This window comes from Temnothorax americanus, unplaced genomic scaffold (assembly GCF_048541705.1).
Source record: "Temnothorax americanus isolate GAGA-0224 unplaced genomic scaffold, ASM4854170v1 Scaffold64, whole genome shotgun sequence".
Classification (NCBI taxonomy): domain Eukaryota; kingdom Metazoa; phylum Arthropoda; class Insecta; order Hymenoptera; family Formicidae; genus Temnothorax; species Temnothorax americanus.
In genome coordinates, this window is record NW_027509786.1 from 373,919 (window position 1) to 400,930 (window position 27,012).

The following is a 27,012-nucleotide window of genomic DNA, read 5'->3' on the forward strand; positions in this document are numbered from 1 at the left end:
ACACCCATTCGAAATCTCGGCGTAACCCTAGAGACAGGTGCATTTTCCGTCTTCCGTATGTGGAGATGGTTGTGCCGTTTGCTGCGAAAAGCTGGAGTTTTGATGGTGTCTGTCCGCGTGTTCTCCAAGATCGGGGTAGTACTGAAAGGTCAGCTCCCGTATCGATAAGAAACCTGGCGCCGGTTTCCTTGTCCTGGACGATCAGACGGTTCTCGTTGTAAGGACCATCACGCACCGCCTCTTGAGATGGCCTGCTCAGTTTTCCGCTTTGTCGGCGGCTTTAATGGCGAGTGGTTTGACCCATGCACACGGTTGCGTGCAGTTTCTAGCATTCTTTCCGAATCTAGCGTGGTAGAAACAGTATTTAGATGGCTGCGACTTGTCTCTGGTACGGCTACGAGATTTGCTGCGCCCGCGTTGCTTAGAACGGGCTTGGCGCCCTTCGTCCTTGTCTGCGACGAGACGCTGTATCTGTCGAGTGAGCTCACTGATCGACGACATCAACGTAGGATCTGTGCCGGGCGTCGCAGTATCGACGGCTGCGACGGTGGGAACGGTCCTCTCCATGGCCTTGTCGGCCAACTCGGCCATCTTATCGAGAGCCATTCCCTCGACTACTGAAAGTAATTCTTGCACTCGGGAAGGCATGCGCTGCAACCAAAGTGTTTGCAATAATTGTTCGTCGACGGAATTATTTGTAAGCCGTCGCATCTCGCGTAGGAGGTGAGTCGGCTTCCGATTGCCTAACTCTACGTCTGTGAGCAGCTTCCTCCAACGTTTCTCGTCCGAGTCAGTGAGCCGGGAAATTAGCGTCTCCTTGATCTTCTGATATTTATCCGAGGCCGGCGGCGATTCGATTACATCCGCGATTTCGAGCATGGACTCTTTGTCTAGGTTATCAACGACTACGCAGAATTTGAGGTCGTCGGATCTGACGCTATGCGCGCGAAACTTGGCTTCGAGTTGCGTGAACCAGGTTTTTGCGTGGTCGCGCCAAAACGTACACGTCTTTATCGCGCGAACAGCGAAAGTCTGCGCCTGCGCATCGCTCATCTCGTTCGTACCGTAACGCGCGAGCGGAAAAACTGCCCCGGTCCCCGTCTCGGCGGAGATGCCCGGTCGAGTATCGTGTGCAACCTGCTCGTTACCTTGACCGGTAGGCGGAATCAAAGGTGTCTGTTGATCTCTGATGCCGTCGTTCTCGCCATCAGCGGTCCTCCGGGGCGTACGGTCAAGTGGCATGCTGAAGATCTTCCTCGAGGAGGCTTCCGATGCTTCTGGCTATGCGGAACTCTTGTGCTCGTAGAATCCTCGAGGATCACGTCGGGGTCACCAATACGTGTGGGGGTCGAAGGAATGATCCAACTTCGTACTTCACACAACGTTAATATATTTTAAATAATAATACAATCTTCAGTTACTGCGTACAGCCAGGACGTAAGTCAGAACGATCAGAAAAACAAGAGAGCGCTAACTCAAGCGTTCCTAAACGCTTCGGCACCATGACCATGCGCAGCGCGCGGCTGAGGATGTAAAACCGATTGGTCAGAACTTTCGGCCAATAGCGTGGCTAGCGTTGCCACAGACTTACATTTTTACAGCGAACAGAAATTATTTAACCGCTCATTGGCTGAGACAACGTAATAACGGATTTTGAAACTTTCCACGTCAGTCCCGCGAAAAAATTTTTTGCTTTTCCTTTCCATATTACCGCATTGCCGGATGCCAGGACTGCCGGGAGTGCCGGGTAGTGACTGTAGTGAGTATTTGATTGTGACTATATAGTGCTCTTCGAATCTTCAGTTCTTTGCCAGTGTTCAAAGAGCCGATTCCGATCTTTCTCATTACGTTCATTAGAGAAAAAAGTGAAACTTAATTGTCCATATGTCGTTTATTTTCGAATAAACGACCAGGATTCGTTTCGTGTTTGCAATCTCTCCTTATCCGAGTATTTACGGTTAATACGTAAGTAATCTACTATTATACAGTTGATTGATGTGTTGAATAGTACTTTTTAGATTATATATATACGGATATAATTTTACAGATGATGATCAGCACACATTAAATTATATTCGAGGCCTGATCACATCGGGCGCGATATATAATGGGGATAAAGACATCAATGCCATTTCACGGTCACAGGACGACGTGACTTTGTAAGCGGAATGTTGTTGTGTTGATTTTCTGAGAATCGTAATATTTTCTGCACGACGTAATATTTACTTATATTTCTCTTTCAGTGAGTCTATTGACTTATCATTACTGGATTTCGAGAAAAACCAGCTATCTCAGGACATGGTACTTCTAGAGGAGCTTGAGACTCTTCCGGATATCAATGGTTTGTATTCTCAAGATTTATATAAAAAATTACTAAATGTCAAAGCACAGACTTTTGCATAACACGTAATGCATAAGCATAAGAAAATTGGGTAATTATGCAGTATAGGGGAGGAACCTCCGATGACCTTGACCTTGACATATGTTGTCAAGGTCACCCTCCTGAGTGACCTTTAGACCTTTAGCCGTCGCTCGTTTTTTATTAAAAAATTATAAACAAAAAAAGTTCCGAAAATATAGCAGTTATTTTAAGTACTGAGAGGCATAAACGACTAATATTACGTTTTTCTTTAAAACAGAGAATACTTTATTTCGCGAGAAAGTCGCTGCTTTACCAAAACACAACATTTAAAGCAGTAAATTGTTGATAAATTGAAATTTTTTGTTAAAGCAGAGAATACTTTATTTTGCGAAAAAATTGCTGCTTTACCAAAACACAATATTTAAAGCAGTAAATCGTACCTATGTAGGTTAGTGACGCGCTTTAAAAGTATTTAAGTGTTTAAAGCGCGTCAACTAACCTATATATGCACCTATATATGCTATATATTTTCCAAACGTTTTTGTTGATAACTTTTTAACGAATAGCGAGCGACGGCTAAAACCTTCTGAAGGTCACTCGTGGTCATGACCTTGACAACATATATCAAGATCATTGAAATCGGTGAGGCCGCCAAACTTTTTTTTGTTAATAACTTTTTAATAAAAAACGAGCGACGGCTAAAACCTTCTGAAGATCACTCAGGAGGGTAACCTTGACAACATATGTCAAGGTCAAGGTCATCGGAGGTGCCTTCCCTATACTGCATAATTACCAAAAATTGATTGGTCCATATACATGTGCATGAAAAGGAAATAGGCCAATCCATTTTCTTGTGTTTATGAATCATGCGTTATGTAAAAGTCTGTTTCGACCTTAAGAGAATGTATTAATAATATTATGCATATTACAGAAGCTGATCCTACTACCCCAAACACACAAAATCAAACTTGTGAGTGTGAAATTTTAGATGGGTCACCGCAGCAGTCACAAACTCTAATTGACGTTCCGATCCCTAAAAAATCGTCTGTAATGGATATACCATCAACAGATTGCTCATCAAATAAAAAGAAAAAATCGAGAGTCGGTACCAAGGCCGTAAAGAAAATAAAGAAATTGACCGCACTCGCACAGACTGAGCGTTTTCCGAGGCATTTCCTAATCGAAGCGGAGCCCTCACGTATATCGGAAGACGGTAATTTGTATTATAAATGTATAGTTAAATATAATCGTTTATTTCTGTTAGTCTGTCTTTATCTTTGTCTTTATTATTATATTCTGTAGTATTTTCTACATAAAGTTCGAGACCTTCTTCATCTTCGACGCCGTTGTCTACCGAGTCGACCAACAGTCTACCGACAGCACGTCCGCAGTCAGTACCCAAGCTACAACTTGCACGATGTCGTAAGTAAAAATATATATTTGACATATAACATTTCGACATACCTAATTGTTTGAGATCGAAAACTCAGCACCGCGACGAAGTCGCGTTCGGCTGCATGTCAGCACATGCAAATTGAGTAAATTAATATTCGCGTGAAATGCCGCTCAGGAATTGTCGCGGAATATTCGGTATAGCATGGATCGTTCGGGATTAGCTTTCTAGAAACTTTAACATTGTAATCAATAATAAAGTCAAACAACAATAACGCTGGAACAAAGGGACGATCCATGCTATACACAAAGCACTCGAAAACAGGTGACGACCCCGTCGGGTCGCAACATGAAACCGGTGACGTCAGCTTCATGACGCGGGACTTCGGTGGCCAATCACCCTCCCGAAATTCGGAGAAATCTGCAGGGAGGGAGTTTCGCCTCGGAAGCGTTAAAAGGACCGCCGCTGCGCCGCGGAATCGATTTCGCTCGCAGATCACAGAAAACCGCTTTTCGCACCGCTTTACGCCGCTTTGCACATCTCCTTTCGCTATTCCGCGTTTTGAACACGCTTTCGCCGCGTCGCTTGCCGTAGCTTCTGTGCGCGCTTCACGGCTTTCTTCGGCCACAAGGAAAAGAACTGTAAATACCTGTACATACATTTTTGAATATATCTGTTTTATTTTTCAATTCTGTACTTGTCTCCTTTTCTGTGGTCGTCTTCTACCTCGCGCTCTCTCGCGCTACCGCGTGCTCTCGAACACTAATAATATGTACTGTTTACAGGAAAGAAGTGCTTAAAAATCGCACCTCTAAGTTAAAAAGTCATTTTTGAGACAATTTTACGAAAATAGACGCAACAACTGCTCGATGTCAAATCTGTACGAAGACTTTCAAACACGGTGGAAACACAACGAATTTAACGCAGCATCTTGCTCGAAAGCACTTACAAGAACATCCACAGCAAGCAAGCAGAAGACTGCTTTCTTATTAGACACAGGGGCAAGTAAAAAGAACCCAGCAAACGCAAAAGGATTAAAAGATATTAAAATTTTTTAATACCTTTGAATCCCTTTTTTGGCGAAATTAGATGAAATTAGATGGGATTCGAAATGAGATGGTCCCAATCCCATGGAATCCAAAAAAGAAATTTTAAATTCCATCCACTCCTATGGAATCCGTAAAGGTTATGGAATTGCATGGCATTAGATGGTTTAGGAAACGTCTCGCGCCTCCGTTGGGCGACCAAGCGCCGTTGTTCATCGGTAAGCTTTTGTGTATGCCTAAGGGCATTACACGCACTACTGCCGACGGGCAATTAGCCCGAAAATGAGATTTGTAAGATCTGTCAGGCAGTGCTGCGATTTCGAGCCGCGGCACGCACGCGAATTTCCCCTTCCACTAACGCACACAAATGACGCTCGGTCTATCGGTGTGTCGGCAGCGCTCGGCCGTTCCGAGCGAGAGGGAGAATATCGCTCCCTCCTTGTCGCTCTCACACAGCTCGCGCGATCGACGAATGTTTTTACGCTGGAAATGCTTTCTCGGTATCTCGGCGTGAATCTGAGTTGCCGGTGCACGATAACTAAAGAGCGATCTTTGGAATAATGTAGAGATGATGTGTAGAGATGATGTAGAGATGAATAATGTAAAAATGATTAAATTAACATGAAAAAAATTGTAATAAAAATGTATATAAAAGTATATTTCCGTTATCAAATATATTTATAGAAATATTAATACTATATTTTTATATATTATTTATTTATATGTCCAATAACGTGATATATATGTATATATATACATATACGTGTTTCAGAGGATATTGAACTAAATAAGAAAGTTATATACATATGTATTGTATAATTTATAACTTCTTTATTTGTTTCAATATCCTCAATTGTATACCATTCAAATAAATTCTAGTAAGGAATAATTTCCTCATATGAAAATTGTACTACAGTTAAACGCATTGTAATAGAAGGAGCCCACTATTGAGAAATTTAAAGAAGCATTTTAAAGCTCACAGTTTAATAAGTAGGATAGGTACTTTAACAAACGGGAAATCCACTCTTTGCCAGAAACGTGGACAGAAATATATAAATCTAGAAAATATTAAACTTTCTTACTCGTCAATGTCACTACATAACAATTATTAAAACACTTGTTTTAATTAAGACATTATTATACGTGCATAAAAGTAAATAACAAATGTCTGAAATATATACCACATCTGTTATTGACATGTTGTAACAAAAATATCATTCCAGTCCACATTACTGCTCGATGGAAACCGCGAGAAGGTGGTGGTTTCTTCCATCAGGAGGAAATGTAAAAAAATTGTCAAATAAGTTACTTACGAAATATAACTATTTCACAATTTTCTACATTTCCAAAGGATTGAGGGAATAAAAAAAAATAAAGAAATAAAGATACATATTTTTTAAAGCTACTGCATGCAAGCGATAAACAAAACGTAAAGCACAATACGTAAATAAAAAGTATAATACATTTTAAAATACTTAAGAAACATACAAACACAATAAAAACTACTGTATTTACAGTTGCAATAAGGCATGCATTTAAAAATTGTCTTTTATAAAAGTGTTTCACGCAATGGAAAACGAGATTTCACGCGTCGATCTCTTTTTCGCTGGCAAAGTAACTCGTAGGTAAGGGATGCGAAATAATAATAGAACCCTGAACTATCTATACAATCGGAACGCGAAAACTCTTCACAAACCGTGGAGAATACGTATTCGAGAATCTCTCAGGTTTTGGCCAGACGACGCTGTTTTGCGTCATCCATTCTCAGTTCAGTCCTCTAATGCAATCTCACGCGATGCAATGTTCACGTCTCGACACAGAATGTATCCTAGATCCGAAAGTTTCTCCGGAGTATTATGCGCGGTTTTTCAGTCCAACTGTTAAGTCCAAAAATCAATATTTTTCTTTGATGCAAAGTTACATTGGTTTTTAACTCAAAGCCACGCTTCGCAATGTACCACGATTGTCACCACTCGTTTAAATTTAATATTAATTGTATTCAGTTTTAATTAGAACAATGGCTTTAAGAGTCTACACGTGTTTGTGTATCGACATTATTAATGATATAAAACTCACATTAAACACCTCTGCGTTGTTCACACATTTTTCAATCACATTTACAGTGTGAGTTTGTGCCTCCTGACTTTCATTTATCGCATTTATGGCGTCGTCAACTAAAAAAATATACAATATCAATTTTTAACACTAAATAAATAAATATACTCTCAAACATAAATGTAATAACTTTACACGTAATAACTTACATTTGCTGAAGCCAAGGCTTTATTTTGAGAGTAATCGCCCCACTTTCTTTCACCGCTAAGACAGAAACGAAACTTGGTTCGTTCCGCCGTTTACATCTTCAATACAGAAATGTGAGTTAACGCTGATTCCTCCCACTTATTGTTAATGACCTGTAACAAAGATTTGTGTTCAAATATGTATTATTATCTGTTAACACATTTTTTCTTGTATGTTAATAATAATTAATATTGTAATATGTACTTACAATAAGTTTAGCCAAGGCCTTTCTTGAGAAGTAGACATTCGTCTCACTTCTATTTGCACGACTCTGTATCGCCGTCAGTCACGAAAATTCTAATCTTAGCAGATCGTAGGATATATAAGTGTATAATATACTCAAGTGTATATCATTAATAATATATTTAAGAAACGCTTTTAATATAATTTATTGTGCCGATGAATTATATTAAAAGATAGAACTGTGAATTATTTTAAAATCCGCCACTGTTATTGTCAAATGTACAGAAAAGTCACCGGAGTTTATCCTCAATCCACAATAAATGGTATTTATTGGGTGAGTTAGCTCCGGTTTAGGGTGATCAATATACCAAAACCTTTTACTTCTGTAAAAGGTTTGGATAAGTATATGATCAAAAAATGTATATTTGACAATAACAGCGGCGCATTTGTTACACAGTTCTTTACATATGTATTGTAAAATTTATAACTTTTCAGTTACAAATTATACAATAACAATTTAGCTCTTTTGCAAAAATTAAGCCATTTATTCCAATTAAAACTAAATACAACGAATATGAAATCCAAACGAGTGGTGACAAGCGTGGTACATTGTGAAGCGTGGCTTTGAGTTAAAAACCAATGTAACTTTGCATCAAAGAAAAATATTGATTTTTGGACTTAACAGTAGGACTGAAAAACCGCGCATAACACTCCGGAGAAACTTTCGGATCTAGGATACATTCTGTGTCGAGACGTGAACATTGCATCGCGTGAGATTGCATTAGAGGACTGAACTGAGAATGGATGACGCAAAACAGCGTCGTCTGGCCAAAACCTGAGAAATTATTGAATACGTTTCTCTACATTTGTTTGTGAATAATTATCGCATTACGATTGCATGAAGTTCAAGGTTTTATTAGTATTTGCACTCACCGAACACATACGAAAATACGAATAATTTAAGCAGCGAATTAGAGACCGACGTGAAATATCTTGCCGGTCCATAACGTGTAAACAAATTTCGTGAGAACTAGCAAGAAAAATAAAAAGCAAAAGAGTACAAAAAGCAAAAACATATATACATGCATTACAAAAAGCAAATTTACAGCCACCAAGCAACCCGGCCAAGCTGTGTCTGAGCCTCTCTAAAGCTAAACTGGAAAGCAAACGTTTTTTTATCAATCTAACATGCTCCTGCGGCACTTTAAAATATTCGTAAGTACGTCTTCCACAATAAGTATAGCTTATGAGAGACTCAATTATAAATCCGAGGACGTAGAGGGAACTTTATCACCAGCAAACAAACGCAAATAACATGCATTATTTGTTTCGTTTGTTCGACGAAAATTCTCGGAGGACATGAGAGCTAAATGTCGAGCATCAACTGTCATGGTTCGAGCTGTTTCTCCTCTCGCCCTCAGACATGATTTAAATACGCATATCAAGAGACACGGTAGTGTCTCGCGCCAAGTACACGCGGAGCGAGACCGACCGTGACTCTTTTACGCGACGCGACGGGTTGCGAGTACCCGAGATGTTGAGATCTTGATAACGAGTGAACGGATCAAGTTCTAAGTAGGCTTGATCGATAGCTTGGGGTCCAATTAGGGGGGGGTTTCTCTCATAATATTCCGCTACGTGCCTTACGAGCGGAGATATTGCGACGCAAAGTCCAAATGTGAAAATTTATTTTTAAGATACTCCTAACGCTCTCATTCAATATTATTATGATTATCAGAGAAACGTCCTTTTCACTTTTTCGACGCTGGCGGCGCAGGTATCGCCAGTTTCGATATCGCGCGCGTATTTCAAAATTAGGTCGATAAACTTATCGGTCAGGAGGAAGATTTCTATTTAAGTAAAAATTAGGTATATATATAATAAATATTGAGTCAACGGAAAAGTAGGTTCTCTATGCTTGGCAGAAAGTGCCGCTAGGGAATTTTTAAGTCGATTCTTATGAATCAAGCTTGAATTTGATGTCTATGTATCCCAGGTTGCCGATGACAAGGTCCAGATAGTGCGCTTTATAGTTTTCGGTGTCCAGGTGTAATAATACGTTGAATTCGATGTCTACGTGTCCCAGGTTGCCGATGACGAGGTTCACATAGTGCGCTCCGTAGTTTTTGGTGTCTACGTGTATTAATATCTTGAATTCGATGTCCACGTGTCCCAGGTTGCCGATGACGGGATCCAGATAATGCGCTTCATAGATTTCGGTGTCCAGGTGTAATCGTACGTTGAATTCGATGTCTAGGTGTCCCAGGTTGCCGATGACGAGGTCCACATAGTGCGCTCCGTAGTTTTCGGTGTCTACGTGTATTAATACCTTGAATTCGATGTCCACGTGTCCCAGGTTGCCGATGACGAGGTCCACACAGTGCGCTTCGTAGTTTTCGGTGTCCAGGTGTAATAATACGTTGAATTCGATGTCCACGTGTCCCAGGTTGCCGATGACGAGGTCCACACAGTGCGCTTCGTAGTTTTCGGTGTCCAGGTGTAATCGTACGTTGAATTCGATGTCTAGGTGTCCCAGGTTGCCGATGACGAGGTCCACATAGTGCGCTCCGTAGTTTTCGGTGTCTACGTGTATTAATACCTTGAATTCGATGTCCACGTGTCCCAGGTTGCCGATGACGAGGTCCACACAGTGCGCTCCATAGTTTTCGGTGTCCAGGTGTAATAATACGTTGAATTCGATGTCCACGTGTCCCAGGTTGCCGATGACGAGGTCCACACAGTGCGCTTCGTAGTTTTCGGTGTCCAGGTGTAATAATACGTTAAATGCGATGTCTACGTGTCCCAGGTTGCCGATGACGAGGTCCACATAGTGCGCTCCGTAGTTTTTGGTGTCTACGTGTATTAATACCTTGAATTCAATGTTCACGTGTCCCAGGTTGCCGATGACAAGATCCAGATAATGCGCTTCATAGTTTTCGGTGTCCAGGTGTAATCGTACGTTGAATTCGATGTCTAGGTGTCCCAGGTTGCCGATGACGAGGTCCACATAGTGCGCTCCGTAGTTTTCGGTGTCTACGTGTATTAATACCTTGAATTCAATGTTCACGTGTCCCAGGTTGCCGATGACAAGATCCAGATAATGCGCTTCATAGATATCGGTGTCCAGGTGTAATAATACGTTGAATTCGATGTCTAGGTGTCCCAGGTTGCCGATGACAAGGTCCACATAGTGCGCTCCGTAGTTTTCGGTGTCAACGTGTATTAATACCTTGAATTCAATGTTCACGTGTCCCAGGTTGCCGATGACAAGATCCAGATAATGCGCTTCATAGTTTTCGGTGTCCAGGTGTAATCGTACGTTGAATTCGATGTCTAGGTGTCCCAGGTTGCCGATGACGAGGTCCACATAGTGCGCTCCGTAGTTTTCGGTGTCTACGTGTATTAATACCTTGAATTCGATGTCCACGTGTCCCAGGTTGCCGATGACGAAGTCCACACAGTGCGCTTCATAGTTTTCGGTGTCCAGGTGTATTAATATCTTGAATTCGATGTCCACGTGTCCCAGGTTGCCGATGACGGGATCCAGATAATGCGCTTCATAGTTTTCGGTGTCCAGGTGTAATCGTACGTTGAATGCGATGTCTAGGTGTCCCAGGTTGCCGATGACAAGGTCCACATAGTGCGCTCCGTAGTTTTTGGTGTCTACGTGTATTAATATTTTGAATGCGATGTTCACGTGTCTCAGGTTGCCGATGACGGGATCCAGATAATGCGCTTCATAGATTTCGGTGTCCAGGTGTAATAATACGTTGAATTCGATGTCTACGTGTCCCAGGTTGCCGATGACGAGGTCCACATAGTGCGCTCCGTAGTTTTTGGTGTCTACGTGTATTAATATCTTGAATTCGATGTCTAGGTGTCCCAGGTTGCCGATGACAAGGTCCACATAGTGCGCTCCGTAGTTTTCGGTGTCTACGTGTATTAATATTTTGAATTCGATGTCCACGTATCCCAGGTTGCCGATGACGGGATCCAGATAGTGCGCTTCATAGTTTCCGGTGTCCAGGTGTAATCGTACGTTGAATTTGATGTCTACGTGTCCCAGGTTGCCGATGACAAGGTCCACATATTGCGCTCCGTAGTTTTCGGTGTCTACGTGTATTAATACCTTGAAATTGATGTCTAGGTGTCCCAGGTTGCTGATGACGAGGTCCACATAATGCGCTTCATAGTTTTTGGTGTCTAGGTGTATTAATAACTTTAAATCTGAATGGGTGCGTTCAGCCGATACTCCGCTAGCCTAGCAATCGTGAGCAGTTGCTCGTTTTTGCTCGTTTCTTCTCTTTTTAATCCAGTAAGTCAAAAAAGAGGAAACGAGCGAAAACGAGCGACTGCTCACGATTGATAGACTAGCAAAGTATCGGCTGAACGCACCCAATGTAGGACACGTAGATATCGAATTCGAGGTATTAATACATGTAGACACCGAAAACTACGAAGCGCACTATGTGGACCTCGTCATCGGCAACTTGGAACACGTGGCCATCAAATTCAAGGTATTAATACACCTGGACACCGAAAACTATAGAGCGCGCTATGTGGACCTCGTCATCGGCAACCTGGGACACCTAAACATTGAATTCAAGCTTGATTCATAAAAATCGACTTAAAATTTCCCTAGCGGCAGAATTAAAATTATGTCATGACATAATAAAAATCGCTGAATTAAAATTATGTCTAGACATAATAAAAATTGGACAAAAATTATGTTTAGACATAATAAAAATTGGATGAATTAAAATTATGTCTGACGTAAAAATAATTATCAAAAATATCGATACCTGAAGATATCGGTACATATACAGTTGCGAACAACATTCAGTAAGACACGCAAATAAAAATAAATAAAGAATTTTACAGTTAACGACTTATTAACATTAATCATGCTTTATTGCGATTATGTTTTATGTTGAAATTGAAAAATATATACAAGGTGAACAACTAAAAGGGTTACAGATTATTATTTAAAAAAAACTGAACAAAATATTAAATTGTTGTTTTTTTTAGAAATAAAAGTTCGTAACACTTTTAGCTTCATATACCTTGTATTAAATACGGTTTATGAGATTATAAGATATATTGTTTATAAGATTAAGATGCGTAACACTACAAAAAGGCGTGATATCCGTACAAAATTACCTTTTTAAAAAAAAGGTAAAATGAGCGCCAAGTACACGCATAATAGTGTATATGTATTATGTTGTTACCCTGTTATGTTGTTACCTCGAAAAAAACAAAGTGGTAGTATTATACCTCCAAATAGCTTTATCCTGTACATACTGTTTATACAATGCGTAATATACTACAAAAAGGCGTGATATCCGCACAAAATTACCTTTTTTAAAAAAAGGTAAAAAAAGGCGCCAAGTACACGTATAGTAGTGTATATGTTGTTACCTAAAAAAAAAAGAAAGTGGTAGTATTATACCTCGAAAAAACCTAAGTAACAAGTGGTAGATCTTTATATCTCGAAAAATCTCGAAAAAATCTAAGCAGTAGTATCTTTATTTCCGAAAAATTATAACCTAAGTGATACACGTCACAAAATTATGTTACCTTATCAAAAAGAAGAGTCGCGCTTCAAGTGATCTATTACAATTACAAAAAAGAAATGATATCTCTTTAAGTTAGAGCGCCAATTACAGAGAGAACATGTATATTGCCTCAAAAAATAATTGTTGCACTACATTGAAAAATCTTTACATCGTGTCAATTAGAAAAGAATGTATAATAACAATTTTATAAAATTAAAAAATTTTATTTAAATTTAACAAGGGAATACAAGATATTTAAATACAAAGTTATTTACATGTGTATTTTTTAATGGCCACAAAGAATTACAGAAGTAACAGTACAAAATAAAAATATTTTATTAAAATACATAAATTTTTCTTGTAAAAAAACTTGGCGCTGCTAGACCTCGAAATTTTAAATAAATAAATAAACTTATTCTATACTTAATTATAAGCCGCATTATCCGCCGTCCGCGTAGTCACGCACACCCATATCACTCACTCCCACATCCACGCTGATAATCATTTAATATTACTCCCATTGTATTCTTCTCTGAATTATTTTTATTTATTGTTGTTTTTATTTATTTAAAAGGTCTAGCAGCGCCAAGTTTTTTTACAAGAAAAATTTATGTATTTTAATAAAATATTTTTATTTTGTACTGTTACTTCTGTAATTCTTTGTGGCCATTAAAAAATACACATGTAAATAACTTTGTATTTAAATATCTTGTATTCCCTTGTTAAATTTAAATAAAATTTTTTAATCTTATAAAATTGTTATTATACATTCTTTTCTAATTGACACGATGTAAAGATTTTTCAATGTAGTGCAACAATTATTTTTTGAGGCAATATATACCTTGAACGTGACTCGGAGAAAGGCAATTACGTTTCTTCGTTTTTACGTCTGTCAGCATGGAAAACACTCTTTCGGCATCAGCATTAGAATTTGGAAGAGATCGAAGTGCATTTACTAATTTTGTAACCATAGGAAATTTAAATTTGTCATCCGCGTCTTTAGTTGCCATTATTGTTTTCCAGGCATTATCAAAATCCAAACTGATTATATGTTTCTTCTGCTCTGATGTAAAATCCAGAACTAAAGATTTCCATTCTTTTCGCAACATCTCCTCATCAAATCCGCCCAATCGTTTGGCAACAAGAAGAACATCCTCAACAACGGAGTTGTTTGGTCTGTTCTCCTCGTCTTCTTGCTGCAGAGCAAATTTCGGATCAAAAATCCTCAATTACTCAGAAAATCCTCTTTGACAAAAAGTCTCCGACGAATTTCTTTAGCAGCGATGTTATAGAATGACAAACAACTGGCGTATACTGATTTGACAATTTCACTTTGACCTTCTTCATTCAATTGATCAAGAAGGTCTTGGCAATCCTGTCCGACCATAACTTGATCAGGAGATATACGATTGCACGCGAGTAAAGGATCAATTACACCCATCCCTACAAACTTTAATAACGGAGCTTTTACTACATTACGAAGGATGGTTTTCAAAAAATTTTCCGCGGCTGACTGTAGTAAATGAACTTTTGTTTCTTCAGCTTGAAAAGAAGCATTGAATTTGTTAAAAGCATCAAGAATATACTCAAGAAACAAAAGATATGCTTTGATTTCTGGATTTTGCATCATGGATAGTAAAACAGCTCCAGATTTTGATTTTTCGGTTAACTGGTCTTCTACCAAAAATTTCTGCAGCACGTCCCAATTTTCATTCACTCTAACCACGCACGAATGACGTGAGAGCCATCGCGTTTCACACAATTTTAAAATTTTTCTCCCTTTATTATTGCTATTAAATGATTGTTGAAATTGTCGAAAAATACACGCGCGCTTGGGACTGCTGGAGATGAACGATGCCACTTTTCGCAGGAATTCCTCGCATGCTTCAGGAATTGCTGTACAAGCTGCATTTGCTATTAATGCAGATGCATGGCAAGGGCATGGCATCATTATCAAATTTTTGCAATAATTTTCCAGTTTTGTTTTAAATGATTCGTACTTTCCTGTCATAACGGAGGCGTTATCAGAGGAAAGAGCGAGAATGTTGTGGAACGGAATTTGGTTTTTCCACATTACGTCTCTAAAAGTTGTAAATAATTTATCGGCACTACAATCACTCGCGTCCAAATGAATTAATTCAAATAATTCCGTTCAAACATCCAAAGTGTGAAAGTCGACGTACCGAACAAGAAACGTCATTTATTTATCATTATTTATATCGGATGTTTCATCAAAAAAAATAGAAAACTTAGTATTTTGCAATACATCAAGTACTCGCTCTTTTTCGCGAGCACATAAAACTTTATTTATTATTTCCGGTGCCTTTTTCCGATTGACGGTCACACTTTGCAAGATTTCGGGATCTTTTCCGATATCTTGAAAGAGCTTCACCATCGTCTCTGCCGTTTGAAATGACATATTGTGTTCGGCAGCAAATGCTGTTATCCTAATTACCGCAATTTTTTTACGATCTTCAAAAGGCAACTATGGAGAAAGAGCTTTACATGAAGTTTTTTCTTCTTTTAAATACAAAGAAGTACATTTAATTTCTCCATGTCTCCTCCGAAAGATAGCCCAGTTTCGCCGCACGAGCCCCACTCGTGCGGGGGGTGGCAGTTTGGAATATAAAAATTCCTGTGATCAGGTGGACTCGAACCCGGGTCCTCGGGATTACGAGTCTGGCGCTTTACCACAAGACCACACTGCCACCCAATGTGCAACTAAATCCCGGCTCTAGTTAAAGTACCTATTCTACTTATTAAACTGTGAGCTTTAAAATGCTTCTTTAAATTTCTCAATAGTGGGCTCCTTCTATTACAATGCGTTTAACTGTAGTACAATTTTCATATGAGGAAATTATTCCTTACTAGAATTTATTTGAATGGTATACAATTGAGGATATTGAAACAAATAAAGAAGTTATAAATTATACAATACATATGTATATAACTTTCTTATTTAGTTCAATATCCTCTGAAACACGTATATGTATATATATACATATATATCACGTTATTGGACATATAAATAAATAATATATAAAAATATAGTATTAATATTTCTATAAATATATTTGATAACGGAAATATACTTTTATATACATTTTTACTACAATTTTTTTCATGTTTATTTAATCATTTTTACATTATTCATCTCTACATCATCTCTACACATCATCTCTACATTATTCCAAAGATCGCTCTTTAGTTATCGTGCACCGGCAACTCAGATTCACGCCGAGATACCGAGAAAGCATTTCCAGCGTAAAAACATTCGTCGATCGCGCGAGCTGTGTGAGAGCGACAAGGAGGGAGCGATATTCTCCCTCTCGCTCGGAACGGCCGAGCGCTGCCGACACACCGATAGACCGAGCGTCATTTGTGTGCGTTAGTGGAGGGGGAAATTTGCGTGCGTGCCGGGGCTCGAAATCGCAGCACTGCTGTCTAGTGATGCGAGATTCTGATTCGATTATTTGAGAATCGATCTTTTTTCATGAATTAATCGTGATTATTAATCGATTATTTTGACAGTCGATTATTTGCGAATCGATCCTTTTTTCGCCATAATCGACTATTTTCAGGGAGCCTATCAGCTCCTAAGCTCCTACACATGGGACGCAGGCACGCTTGCGCGCGCCGCGCGGCAAGAAGCGACGTGGTAGCCAATCAAAGTTCGCCAACTTCCGCCGCGCGGCAAGCGTTACCGCGTTCAGTTGAACAGTTGCACAATGCACATTCCGTGTGCACGTGCAGCCCATTACACTTCGAAAGTTTTAATTACGTGTTTGTGTTAAACAATTTGGTGTGTACTACCGCCGACCGCAAACGACTTGGGGCTCGATTTGAAGCGAGTGCAGCAAATAATTCCGCCATTATAAGAGTCCCCGGTCGTATTATTTTATTATTAATAGAAACTCGACGACGATTCGCTCGTTACTTGTGTCGATTACGGCGGTGAAACCAGAGGCCGACGAACAACGACGACGAGAACAATCAGTAAGTACTATGTGCAGCGTGTAAATTTTTTGTTTATGGACTTCTTGTGCTTTGTTCCATTACCTTTGTATCTTGGATTTACCCAGTTACTTTACTGCTCTTCTGCAGGTCCTAAAGCACCAGTCGAGACAGCGAAATCTTGTATGGGCACGTGAGGAGCCGTTAACAACGGCTGCGCTCTCCGGCGGAGAACCTAGATCGGTTTAGCTTTGCACCATATGATGGCCAAATCTAGCGACTTGTATTGGCAAATCGAGCAGCTAAAGTGTGAAATTGTCAAGGAGGCTGAGGTCAAGGTACGAGGTGCACAGGTCAACTTGTGTGCAAAAGCTCGTGAAATCCTAATCGAGGAAAGCAAGATACAGCGTGTTGACTCACCTGTGACAGTAACTATCTCTATTTCTCGTAAACAGCTATCAGATTGTCTGAACATTAAATACATTTAAAGCCTACACGCACAATGTGTTCCTTAGGTTTATGAGGATATCCATGGACAGTTTTATGATTTGGAGGAGTTATTCAAAGTAGGTGCAGATGTGCTAGAAAATTACCTTTTCATAGATTTTGTAGTCCAAGGTTTTTATAGCGTCAAAACATATCTTCTTCTACTTGCATTAAAGGTATGTCAAAACTTATAACAACATAAGCTTAATTACCTTAAATAATTGAAAATAGCTGCGTCTTACTGTACATAAATATATAATTAATTGTGTATGTATGTATATATGTACTTTACATAAATTTTAGTCACACTCTTTTCATCTCTATTTCAATAAAAATTATTAAAAAGAAATTAAATCCAAAATAGCTAACAGAATTGCTACTACAATATAATTTTACATTTTGTGTCTTGTCATGTCTAGGTCCGTTATTCTGACAGAATCACGTTGGTAAGAGGAAATCACGACAGATAACGCAAGTTTATGGCTTTTATGACGAGTGCTTATGTAAATACGGCAGTATAACAGTATGGCAGTATTGCACAGAGATATTTGACTATTTATCATTACCTGCCATTAATGACAGCAAGATTTTTTGTGTTCACGTTGGATTATTGCCTAGTATTCAGACAATAGGTCAAATCCGGACTATACTGACAGAAAGCAACAAGTGAGTCTTTTTATTACTGTCTGTTCATCATAATTCTTTTGTAACAGTCAAATGGAACTAAATGTCTTTAACATAAAGAGATATTTGAATTGATTTTTTGTAACGTTTATTCCAGCAAAATGTCGGTTTCAACTGTCTCAAGCCTTAGCCAAAAACGAAAAAGGAGTTCTGTGCATGACTTTTTCAGAAAGCACAGCGAAATTTCAAAACGATGTATTTTGTGTCAAAAGGTTTATAAAAACCATGGCAATACAACAAATTTATTTAACCACTTACAACGAAGTCACCCAGAATGGCCAGAATACATTATTTCTGAAAGTGGTTCTGTTACGCTACAAAAAAAGATCGCAACATCAGTCGATAGTATCGATTACGAATCTGAAGCTGAAGATGATCCTATATTGATCGAATCTGATCCAGCTTTATCATCAACATCTCAATTTAAACGATCGAGATCTTGCACCCCGATACATAAATCAGAAGCAGGTATCCCCAGCATAGTTCGTTCAACATTGGAGGAGCCTTCGACTAGTTCGACTCGGATCCAGAAGCAAGTGAAGCAACCATTTATTGATCAAGCTTTCCAAAAAATCAAAGCATACACTGGTAATTTATAAGCAATATATGCATATTTATAAGCATATTTATATTTATATCATGGCTTATTTAAATTTTATTACTTTAGATGGTGGTAGTACGGCGTGTAAGATCATGAACGCTATCCTGTATATGATAGCGGTGGACCGACAGCCTTTCTCGATGGTCGAGGACAAAGGATTCAGGAATTTCGTAAGAATCGTGGCACCTCTATACGTATACACTGTGCCATGTCGAAAAACTATTACAATGCGGTCAGACGAAAAGTACGAGCTACTCAGTTCGATAATCAAGACCATGCTTTCAAAAGTCAAACATCTTTGTTTAACTACAGACATCTGGACAGAACCATTTAATACCCGGAGTTATATCGGCATCACTGTACATTACATTAATTTTGAAGCTATGCGACTAGAATGTATATCTCTGGGAATAAAGGAATTAGAAAAAAGCCACAACGCAGAATATATATCAACAATTATAAGCGAGGTACTAGATGAGTGGCACATTAATGCTGATGCAGTAGTAGCTGTAGTTACAGACAACGCTTCTAACATGGCGAAGGCGATACGGGATACGTTTGGACATCAAAAACATATGGGGTGTTTCGCTCACACCCTAAATCTAGCTGTCCAAGATGCAATCGCTGCAACACCGGAATTCCAGACTGTGGTGAAAAAAGTGAAATCAATTGTCACGTATTTCAAACGCAGCGTCAAAGCAGCAGACGCACTCAAGGAGTTACAGACTTCGGATCTTGAAAATGGTGGACTAGTTTTAAAATTAAAGCAGGAATGCGAGACACGCTGGAACTCGCTTTTTTACATGATAGAGAGATTTGTTCAACTGGCAAATCAAGTGAACACCGTATTGATCACCCTTCCGCGAAAAAAGCAGGACGATGTCCCAGAGACGATAACACGCGACGAGCTACAAATTTTGGAAGATGCCTGTACCATTTTGCGTCCGATCGAATGTGTTACCACGGAAATGTCGGGTGAATCGTATGTCACGTGCAGTAAAATTATTCCTATCGTCAATTGCCTAGTGAGAACATTGGAGAAACTGAATGTTGAGCACAAGATTTCAGACTATCTGCTCAAAAATGTTTTACGAGAACTTCACAAGAGATTTGTGAATGAAGATTCAAGCGTTGAAAAAAACTTTATGCTCGCTGTATCTACTTTGCTGGACCCACGTTTTAAGAAACTGCTCTTCCGCGGTCCATTAGCTGTTTCTACAGCAATAAGTAAGATTTGCAAGTTGCTGAAAAAAAATCAGAGAGAGACTCAATCTATTGCCGTAGAAAATAGATCAAATACTGAGAAAATAGGAGATTTGTGGAACGTTTACGATGAATTAAGAGCATCTCAATCAACAAACTGCGACGAGCCTGGTGGCGTACCTGTCGAACTTCGACAGTTTCTTAACGCTAATGTCGTCGATAGAAGCGAGGATCCGTTAAAAGTTTGGTATAAACTAAAGGATGTTTACCCAAACGTGTACGAAGTCGCCATGAAATACTTCGTGATTGTGGGAACGTCTGTCCCGTCTGAACGCTTATTTAGTGCTGCCGGAGATATTATAAGCGCAAAAAGAAGTAGAATAACTGGAAAAAGAGCGTCGCAAATTATATTTTTAGGATCTTTACCTGAAAAATACTGGAAATATTGAATCAACGGTGTCTCGCGTGCTGATTCAATTCTCTTCGCATCGAGATAAACGGAAAGACAGTCTTCGCGAAAGATTTCATCGTGGACAACCTGGTGGTGAACGGCGATCTGGGTATTGCCAAGATCAAAGACGTGAATATTCTCGAGTTCAATGATTCCGTCGTTAGGCAGAATCGCGAGGACACGATTGTTGGTCCACTGACGTTCCTCACGGATATCACAGTCAAGAAGCTCTACGTGAACGACGCCGATGTCGCCGATGTTAACGCGTCTATCAACGTCGCGGTCCGTTTCAACGAAGTTATGCCGGATAACATTTTCTTCGAGGAATTCGATGTGCGGGACTCTTGATGCCGCACCAGCTGCACACCATTTTCGTTTCATAAGATTCACAGTAAACTTCATTCAGGACGATGTAGAGCGATTGCTCGCAATACGCGTATAAAACGCGCGTTAGAACATTGATGACTGTTTATTGCTACGGCGATTATTATCCATAACTATTATTATCCAAAGTTTTATTTTGTTTCGTTTATACTTGTACTTGATAAGTCGATAAGATTCACGGTAAACTTCATTCGGGACGATGTAGAGCGATTGCTCGCAATACGCGCATAAAACGCGCGTTAGAACGTTGATGACTGTTTATTGCTACGGCGATTATTATCCAAAGTTTCATTTTGTTTCGTTTATACTTGTACTTGATAAGTCGATTGTAGTAACGAGTATATTAATGTATTTGCACCAAATTTGTGCAAGTGGGGTATCCTATTGTAAAAGAATTTTGCGACTATAGGATGAACATGTAATAATTCTTCTTCGTTATTACTTTAGTAACCTTCCATAATTTTAACAGAGGCACTAATTATAATGTCAATATCTCAGATTATGTTTGTACGTTATTTTCATGCGAGAAGTGTGTCTGTGTGCATTCGCCAATTAATGAGGTGGCATAGTAGTATCGGTCGTTTATAGGCCAGTCATTAGACTCCACGCAGGAATACTGTCAAAAAAATCTATACAAAGTGCCTACTATACTGTTCTGATTATCTGTTTGATTACTTCACTGGCAAACTAAATAAAACAGTTTGCCAGTGAAGTCATCAAACAGATATTAGACAACTCTCCATTATGCCCGTTCTAGACTGGAGTATCGGTATAGTAGTGTTGGGCGAAATATATTTGCAAGTAATGGATCCCCTTAAGTATATGTATATTTTCCTGTGAAAATATGTATTCAAAAATAATTATTTGCAAATATATTTCAACCAATATTAGGACGTACATTGGGATGCAATTATCCAGATGTGATTAAAGCGAATGCTCCGAAAATAATTTCGTAATTGAAGCGAGTATAGATAATGATACTGCATCTACAGCGATGATTTAAGTTTATTAAATGTGCAATAAAATAAATTAAAGTTTTATAGCGTGTTGCAATTACATTTAATTTATTATTAGAAACCTTTGATTGCAGTCAATAATTCTTGATTTTTATTTAAATTTTTACATTATAATTAAACAGTACTTTATATGGTTATCATTTCTGTAAAACTATATATATATATATATATATATATATATATATATATATATATATATATATATATAATGGCTTCAAAATCTTCAGATAAGAACCCGATTTTTAATTGATTTTCTCATAATCGATTCATTTTACTCCGATTAATCGATTCGTAAATTCTTCTTTGCTAAAATTAATCGATTATGAAAATCGATCTTTTTTAACGCGGAGTGCTGTCAGGCACCGTAGAAGGTCCCTTTACATAGCGGTCGAGACGAAACTTTGAACTCGAGAAGATGCCCCGGCGATGCGACGCCTAGCGGCGTCGACGCGAATTGCCGGTAATGCAGATACCGCGCGGGCGTGTACTATTATTGGCGCGTACCGCCACAGAGTTCAACACGGACACTTTTTAATCCCTATCCTGGCATTCAATGGTATTCATTTTATTGTCAGAATAGACGAAATTCAATGGAATTCAATACGGAAATTTTTAATTCCTAGTTTGGCGTTTAATGGTATTCATTTCGTTAACGGAATCAATGGTATTCAATGGAATTCATCAAGAAACTTTCAATCCCTAACCTGGCATTCAGTGGTATTCATTTCGTTAACGGAATCAATGGTATTCAATGGAATTGATCACGAAACTTTCCAATCCCTAACCTGGCATTCAGTGGTATAATATTTTTGTGTTGGAATTGGATGGGATTCAAAAAAGACAAATTTTTTCCAAAATAAGAAATTCCATGATATTGAAACTATTTCAATCCCTTTTTTGGACAGAATGGAATTCGGAAAGTCCTTAATTGAATTCCTGGCAATCCTGTTTTAATTCTTTTCAATCTTTTTTCGTTTGCTGGGAAGAGATTGGAATCGGAGAGTGAAAATGATCCTTCGGAAAACACAGAGATGCAAAAGAACGTTCTAAGGCCTGTAAGTACATAAATCTATTCAAGATCGGACAAATTTTGCAATCGTCCATAACTTTAATAAAAATCAATTTCGGGGCTTTTCTCAGGTCAAGCCAGTCGGCAGCGATCAACAAATCGACAATGTCTTTCGACGAGCCCACTCATTTGCAGGTAAAGATATATACATATATTGAGTTCAATGTAAAACGTGAGCTTTCGCCATTGATTGCTCTTCGTATTTGCACCAATGTATCCGGCGATTATCCGATCCGTGAATGGTTGCGTTCAGCAGATCAAGCTGCTCATTGTCAGTAGCAGTAGAACGTGATTGGCTCTTACTTTTAGAATCAACCAATCAACGCAGATTGTTGATAAGACGAGACTCAACAGTTATGTCTGCTGAACGCGCCCAATAATTATAGTGATTGACTATATTTTTATATTCTTGATTGTTAAATGGAGGAACGTCGTCCGAAAAAATCACTAACGCCGTACTGTATATGCTCGCTACCGACAACTGCCCTCTCTCTACCGTCGAAAACGAAGGGTTCCGCACTCTCATGAAGACAACAGCTCAGCGGTATACGCACGATATACGTTATTTGATTTACAATTTTTAACTTAATTGCTACATCACCTCGGACTCGTCGATCGAAGCGGTCTGTAGGGAGCAGCATATCTGTCTCCCTTCCGATTGGTCAGCCCCCTCTCCTGCGCTAGCAAGAGGGTTGAGAGTTACGAGGTTGGCAGAACTGAGTTCCGACGACCGTAAGGGTGCCATTACATGGAGCGCGGAAACGCGGAAACGCGGAAGCGCGGAAGACAAAATTTACTAGATTTCCGTCGATCCGTTCCGTCTGTTTTGAATGCCTTAATATTACATGGAGCATATTTTGAGCGGAAAAGCGGAACGGAGAATTATAAAATATTAATTTTTAACGGTATTTATTGATTAAAATGCTTGTATTCAATAGATAAGCTGAAAAGATAAGCATATTAATAAAAATTGCAATGAATTAAGTGAACACAATTTTAAGAAATGAATACAAATGTCTATTTGTCACTATACTGTTCCGCTTTTCCGCGCAAATTGTGCTCCATGTAATATAAGGAGAAACAAACTCGCGGAACGAACGCGTCAAAATCCGTTGTCAACGCGGATACAGTATACTCCATCAAATTTCGGAGCTGTTTAATCACATTGAAAAAAAAGCTTTTACACATACTCTTCGATTACTTTATTATTTAATAAAAGTGGCAGTATAATATTATAGATCCAAACATCATGTTGATGGTTATTATGAAGTATATCTTAGGGTGCCATTACATGGAGCGCGGAAACGCGGAAACGCGGAAGCGCGGAAGACAAAATTTACTAGATTTCCGTCGATCCGTTCCGTCTGTTTTGAATGCCTTATATTACATGGAGCATATTTTGAGCGGAAAAGCGGAACGGAGAATTATAAAATATTAATTTTTAACGGTATTTATTGATTAAAATGCTTGTATTCAATAGATAAGCTGAAAAGATAAGCATATTAATAAAAATTGCAATGAATTACGTGAACACAATTTTAAGAAATGAATACAAATGTCTATTTGTCACTATACTGTTCCGCTTTTCCGCGCAAATTGTGCTCCATGTAATATAAGGGGAAACAAACTCGCGGAACGAACGCGTCAAAATCCGTTGTCAACGCGGATACAGTATACTCCATCAAATTTTGGAGCTGTCTAATCACATTGAAAAAAAAGCTTTTACATACTTCGATTACTTTATTATTTAATAAAAGTGGCAGTATAATATTATAGATCCAAACATCATGTTGATGGTTATTATGAAGTATATCTTATGCAAGCCAGGGTACATACATAGGCTGCGTTAAGTACTGGCAGTGAATATCGAAACGTACGCAGCCATACATACATATACACGATAATAGCGAATTCCGCTTTTCCGTTCAAACGTGCGGGACTCAACTCGCGGAAACGCGGAATCTAGTTACTATTCTGTTCCGCGCTTCCGCGTTTCCGCGTTTCCGCGCTCCATGTAATGGCACCCTTATATGCAAGCCAGGGTACATACATAGGCTGCGTTAAGTACTGGCAGTGAATATCGAAACGCAGCCATACATACATACACGATAATAGCGGATTCCGCTTTTCCGTTCAAACGTGCGGGACTCAACTTGCGGAAACGCGGAATCTAGTTACTATTCTGTTCCGCGCTTCCGCGTTTCCGCGTTTCCGCGCTCCATGTAATGGCACCCTTACATTTGTACTGACTCTTGTGGCTGTTGCGTGGTCTGCAATAAAGTATTATTTATATCAGCAGTAATCGAGTGTATAGTTATTCCTCGATACCTCTCGTCAAGACATCGGCAGTAGGCCGACACCCGGAGGGATAATCGACCTCCTGTGGTACCTAATTCCTACATTAGTGACCCCGACTAAAAAACACGCAACGGTTATTGCACAAATTGCTACCGGAAGCCCGAGTCAGAGATAAATCCTAGTGTGGACCAGACTTTCCCGAGGAATGGACGCAGAAGTAGCGGATTGAACTACCGCAGCTGCAAGGTACATTTTTGTGCCGCGTCCCTGGCTGTTATTCGCCCACGCTGCGGCCAGCCAGCCTTGCCGCGCCGAAACATTATTCGGGCGGCCATCTTTTTTGCCGCGCTTTCTTCACGAGGCACGAGGCAGGCACGTGAGACTATACCGGCGCCCGGGTGGCCACAACGGTTCTGCCGTCTTGTTACCACGACCACCTCCTGGTGTGCGACCAACTTCCCTTTGCCGTTGCCACGGATCGACAACGTCGTTATCGCCTCATCGCTGTGATTGCGTGAAGCCAACGTCTCCGGCGCCTTGGATTTCATCGTCACCGGGGCTTTGGATTCTACCCACTATTTACCCGGCTACATTAATGTAAAAGTAAGCTAGTAATCCGCCGCGCACTGCCATTTATATCGTATAACGCTCGTGTCGTCTACCGCTCATTTCGTCTACCGCTCCTGCGTCGTTAATTAAATAAATCAAACAATGTCGAACGCAGCTCTTACAGCCGCTCAAGCCCGCGCGGAAGAAGCGGAAAACCAGCTCGCGCAATTACAAACCCAGTTCACGCAATTACAAAACCAGTTTGCGCAAATGCGTACTCAGTTGAGCGATCAGGGCCTTGATACAATTAATTCAAACGCGATTGATAATAATATGCAAATTCCGCGTATAGATAATTACAGGGTTCCCAAGATTCCCCCGTTTTCTCAAGTCAAAATTGTGGTTCATTCAGGCCGAACTTTCCATGAGAAACGCACGGATTACTGTAGAGTCCACTATGGCCGATACCGTACTCGCCGCACTTGATGTCGAAGTATTGGGATGTGTAAGGGACATAATTACTTTAAAACCTACCTCAGAGAATATTTATGAGCAGGTTAAAGCTCGAATTATCGCGACGTACGCATTTTCGGATAAAACAAAACTACGAAAACTTTTAAGGGGACAAGTCGGGACCGACGGAAAACCTTCGTTAGTCCTCAGCCGATTGCGCGGTCTTAATAACGGCAAGATAGATGATAGTATAATAAGATCAATTTTCCTGGACCAATTACCACGCGAACACCGCGCCGTTCTGGTGGCTACGGGAGCCACCGACCTCAATGGACTAGCCGAGGCCGCTGACCGAATGGCTGAGAGCGCTCTCGGAGGTGAGGCTTACGCGTCCGCCGTAAACAAGGGGAATTCCCCCCCTCCCGCAAAGACCGAGATTCAACAACTTATCGAGAGAATGGAAAAGCTGGAAAAGATACTAAATTCGCGTTCGCAATCCAACTCCCGCGGGCGTAGGACTTCAACCTCGCCAAACAAGGCAATCACACCCGCGCTCTGTCCGGCTCACACCAAATATCCTGATACCCCGACTTCGTGTCGAACTTGGTGTTCAAAATATGAGACTTGAAAAAGCCAAAAAAACCCAGCCTATCCGAGTGGCAAAATTACCGATCGCACTATCCGACAGCGTTATGTCTGGCCTGACATGCACCGCGATATCGCTAAATGGTGTAAAAACTGTATTGAATGTCAACAAGCGAAAATCTCTCGTCACGTAAAACTAACTCCTGAGCACTTTGTTGCTCCTGACGGGCGATTTGATCAGGTACATATTGACATTATCGGCCCATTGCCTCCTTCTGAGGGTTACTCTTATTGTCTCACTATGATCGACAGATTTTCGCGTTGGGCCGAGGCAATTCCTCTGAAAGATATCTCCGCACTAGCTCCGTTGCTAGAGCATTTTACGACACGTGGATCTCCCGTTATGGAACCTCTCGATTACTAACTACGGATCAGGGAG

General features: G+C 39.8%; 2 protein-coding genes, 1 long non-coding RNA gene and 1 pseudogene across 4 annotated transcripts; 3 read left to right on the top strand and 1 right to left on the bottom strand.

The window, feature by feature from the left end:
- Window positions 1-255: 255 nt before the first annotated feature.
- On the bottom strand, window positions 256-1,242 carry LOC143905580 (uncharacterized). Its single transcript, XM_077421083.1, has one exon. It carries the CDS (start codon window positions 1,240-1,242, stop codon window positions 256-258), a length of 987 nt encoding a protein of 328 aa, XP_077277209.1.
- A 348-nt stretch (window positions 1,243-1,590) lies between these two features.
- On the top strand, window positions 1,591-4,263 carry LOC143905578 (uncharacterized). The gene is made up of 3 exons (XM_077421081.1): window positions 1,591-2,341; window positions 3,294-3,575; window positions 3,665-4,263. The coding sequence occupies exons 1-3, from the start codon at window positions 2,299-2,301 to the stop codon at window positions 3,676-3,678; spliced, it is 339 nt and encodes a 112-aa protein (XP_077277207.1). The 5' UTR covers window positions 1,591-2,298; the 3' UTR covers window positions 3,679-4,263.
- Window positions 4,264-16,567: 12,304 nt separating this feature from the next.
- LOC143905611 (uncharacterized) lies at window positions 16,568-21,210 on the top strand (annotated as a pseudogene). Its single transcript, XR_013259254.1, has 6 exons — window positions 16,568-16,836; window positions 16,945-17,222; window positions 17,310-17,456; window positions 17,700-17,946; window positions 18,062-18,552; window positions 18,632-21,210. The product of XR_013259254.1 is annotated as an uncharacterized LOC143905611 (transcript).
- A 1,120-nt stretch (window positions 21,211-22,330) lies between these two features.
- On the top strand, window positions 22,331-23,961 carry LOC143905576 (uncharacterized). Its single transcript, XR_013259239.1, has 3 exons — window positions 22,331-22,674; window positions 22,760-22,823; window positions 22,998-23,961. It is a non-coding gene; the product is annotated as an uncharacterized LOC143905576 (long non-coding RNA).
- The last annotated feature ends 3,051 nt before the right edge of the window (window positions 23,962-27,012 follow it).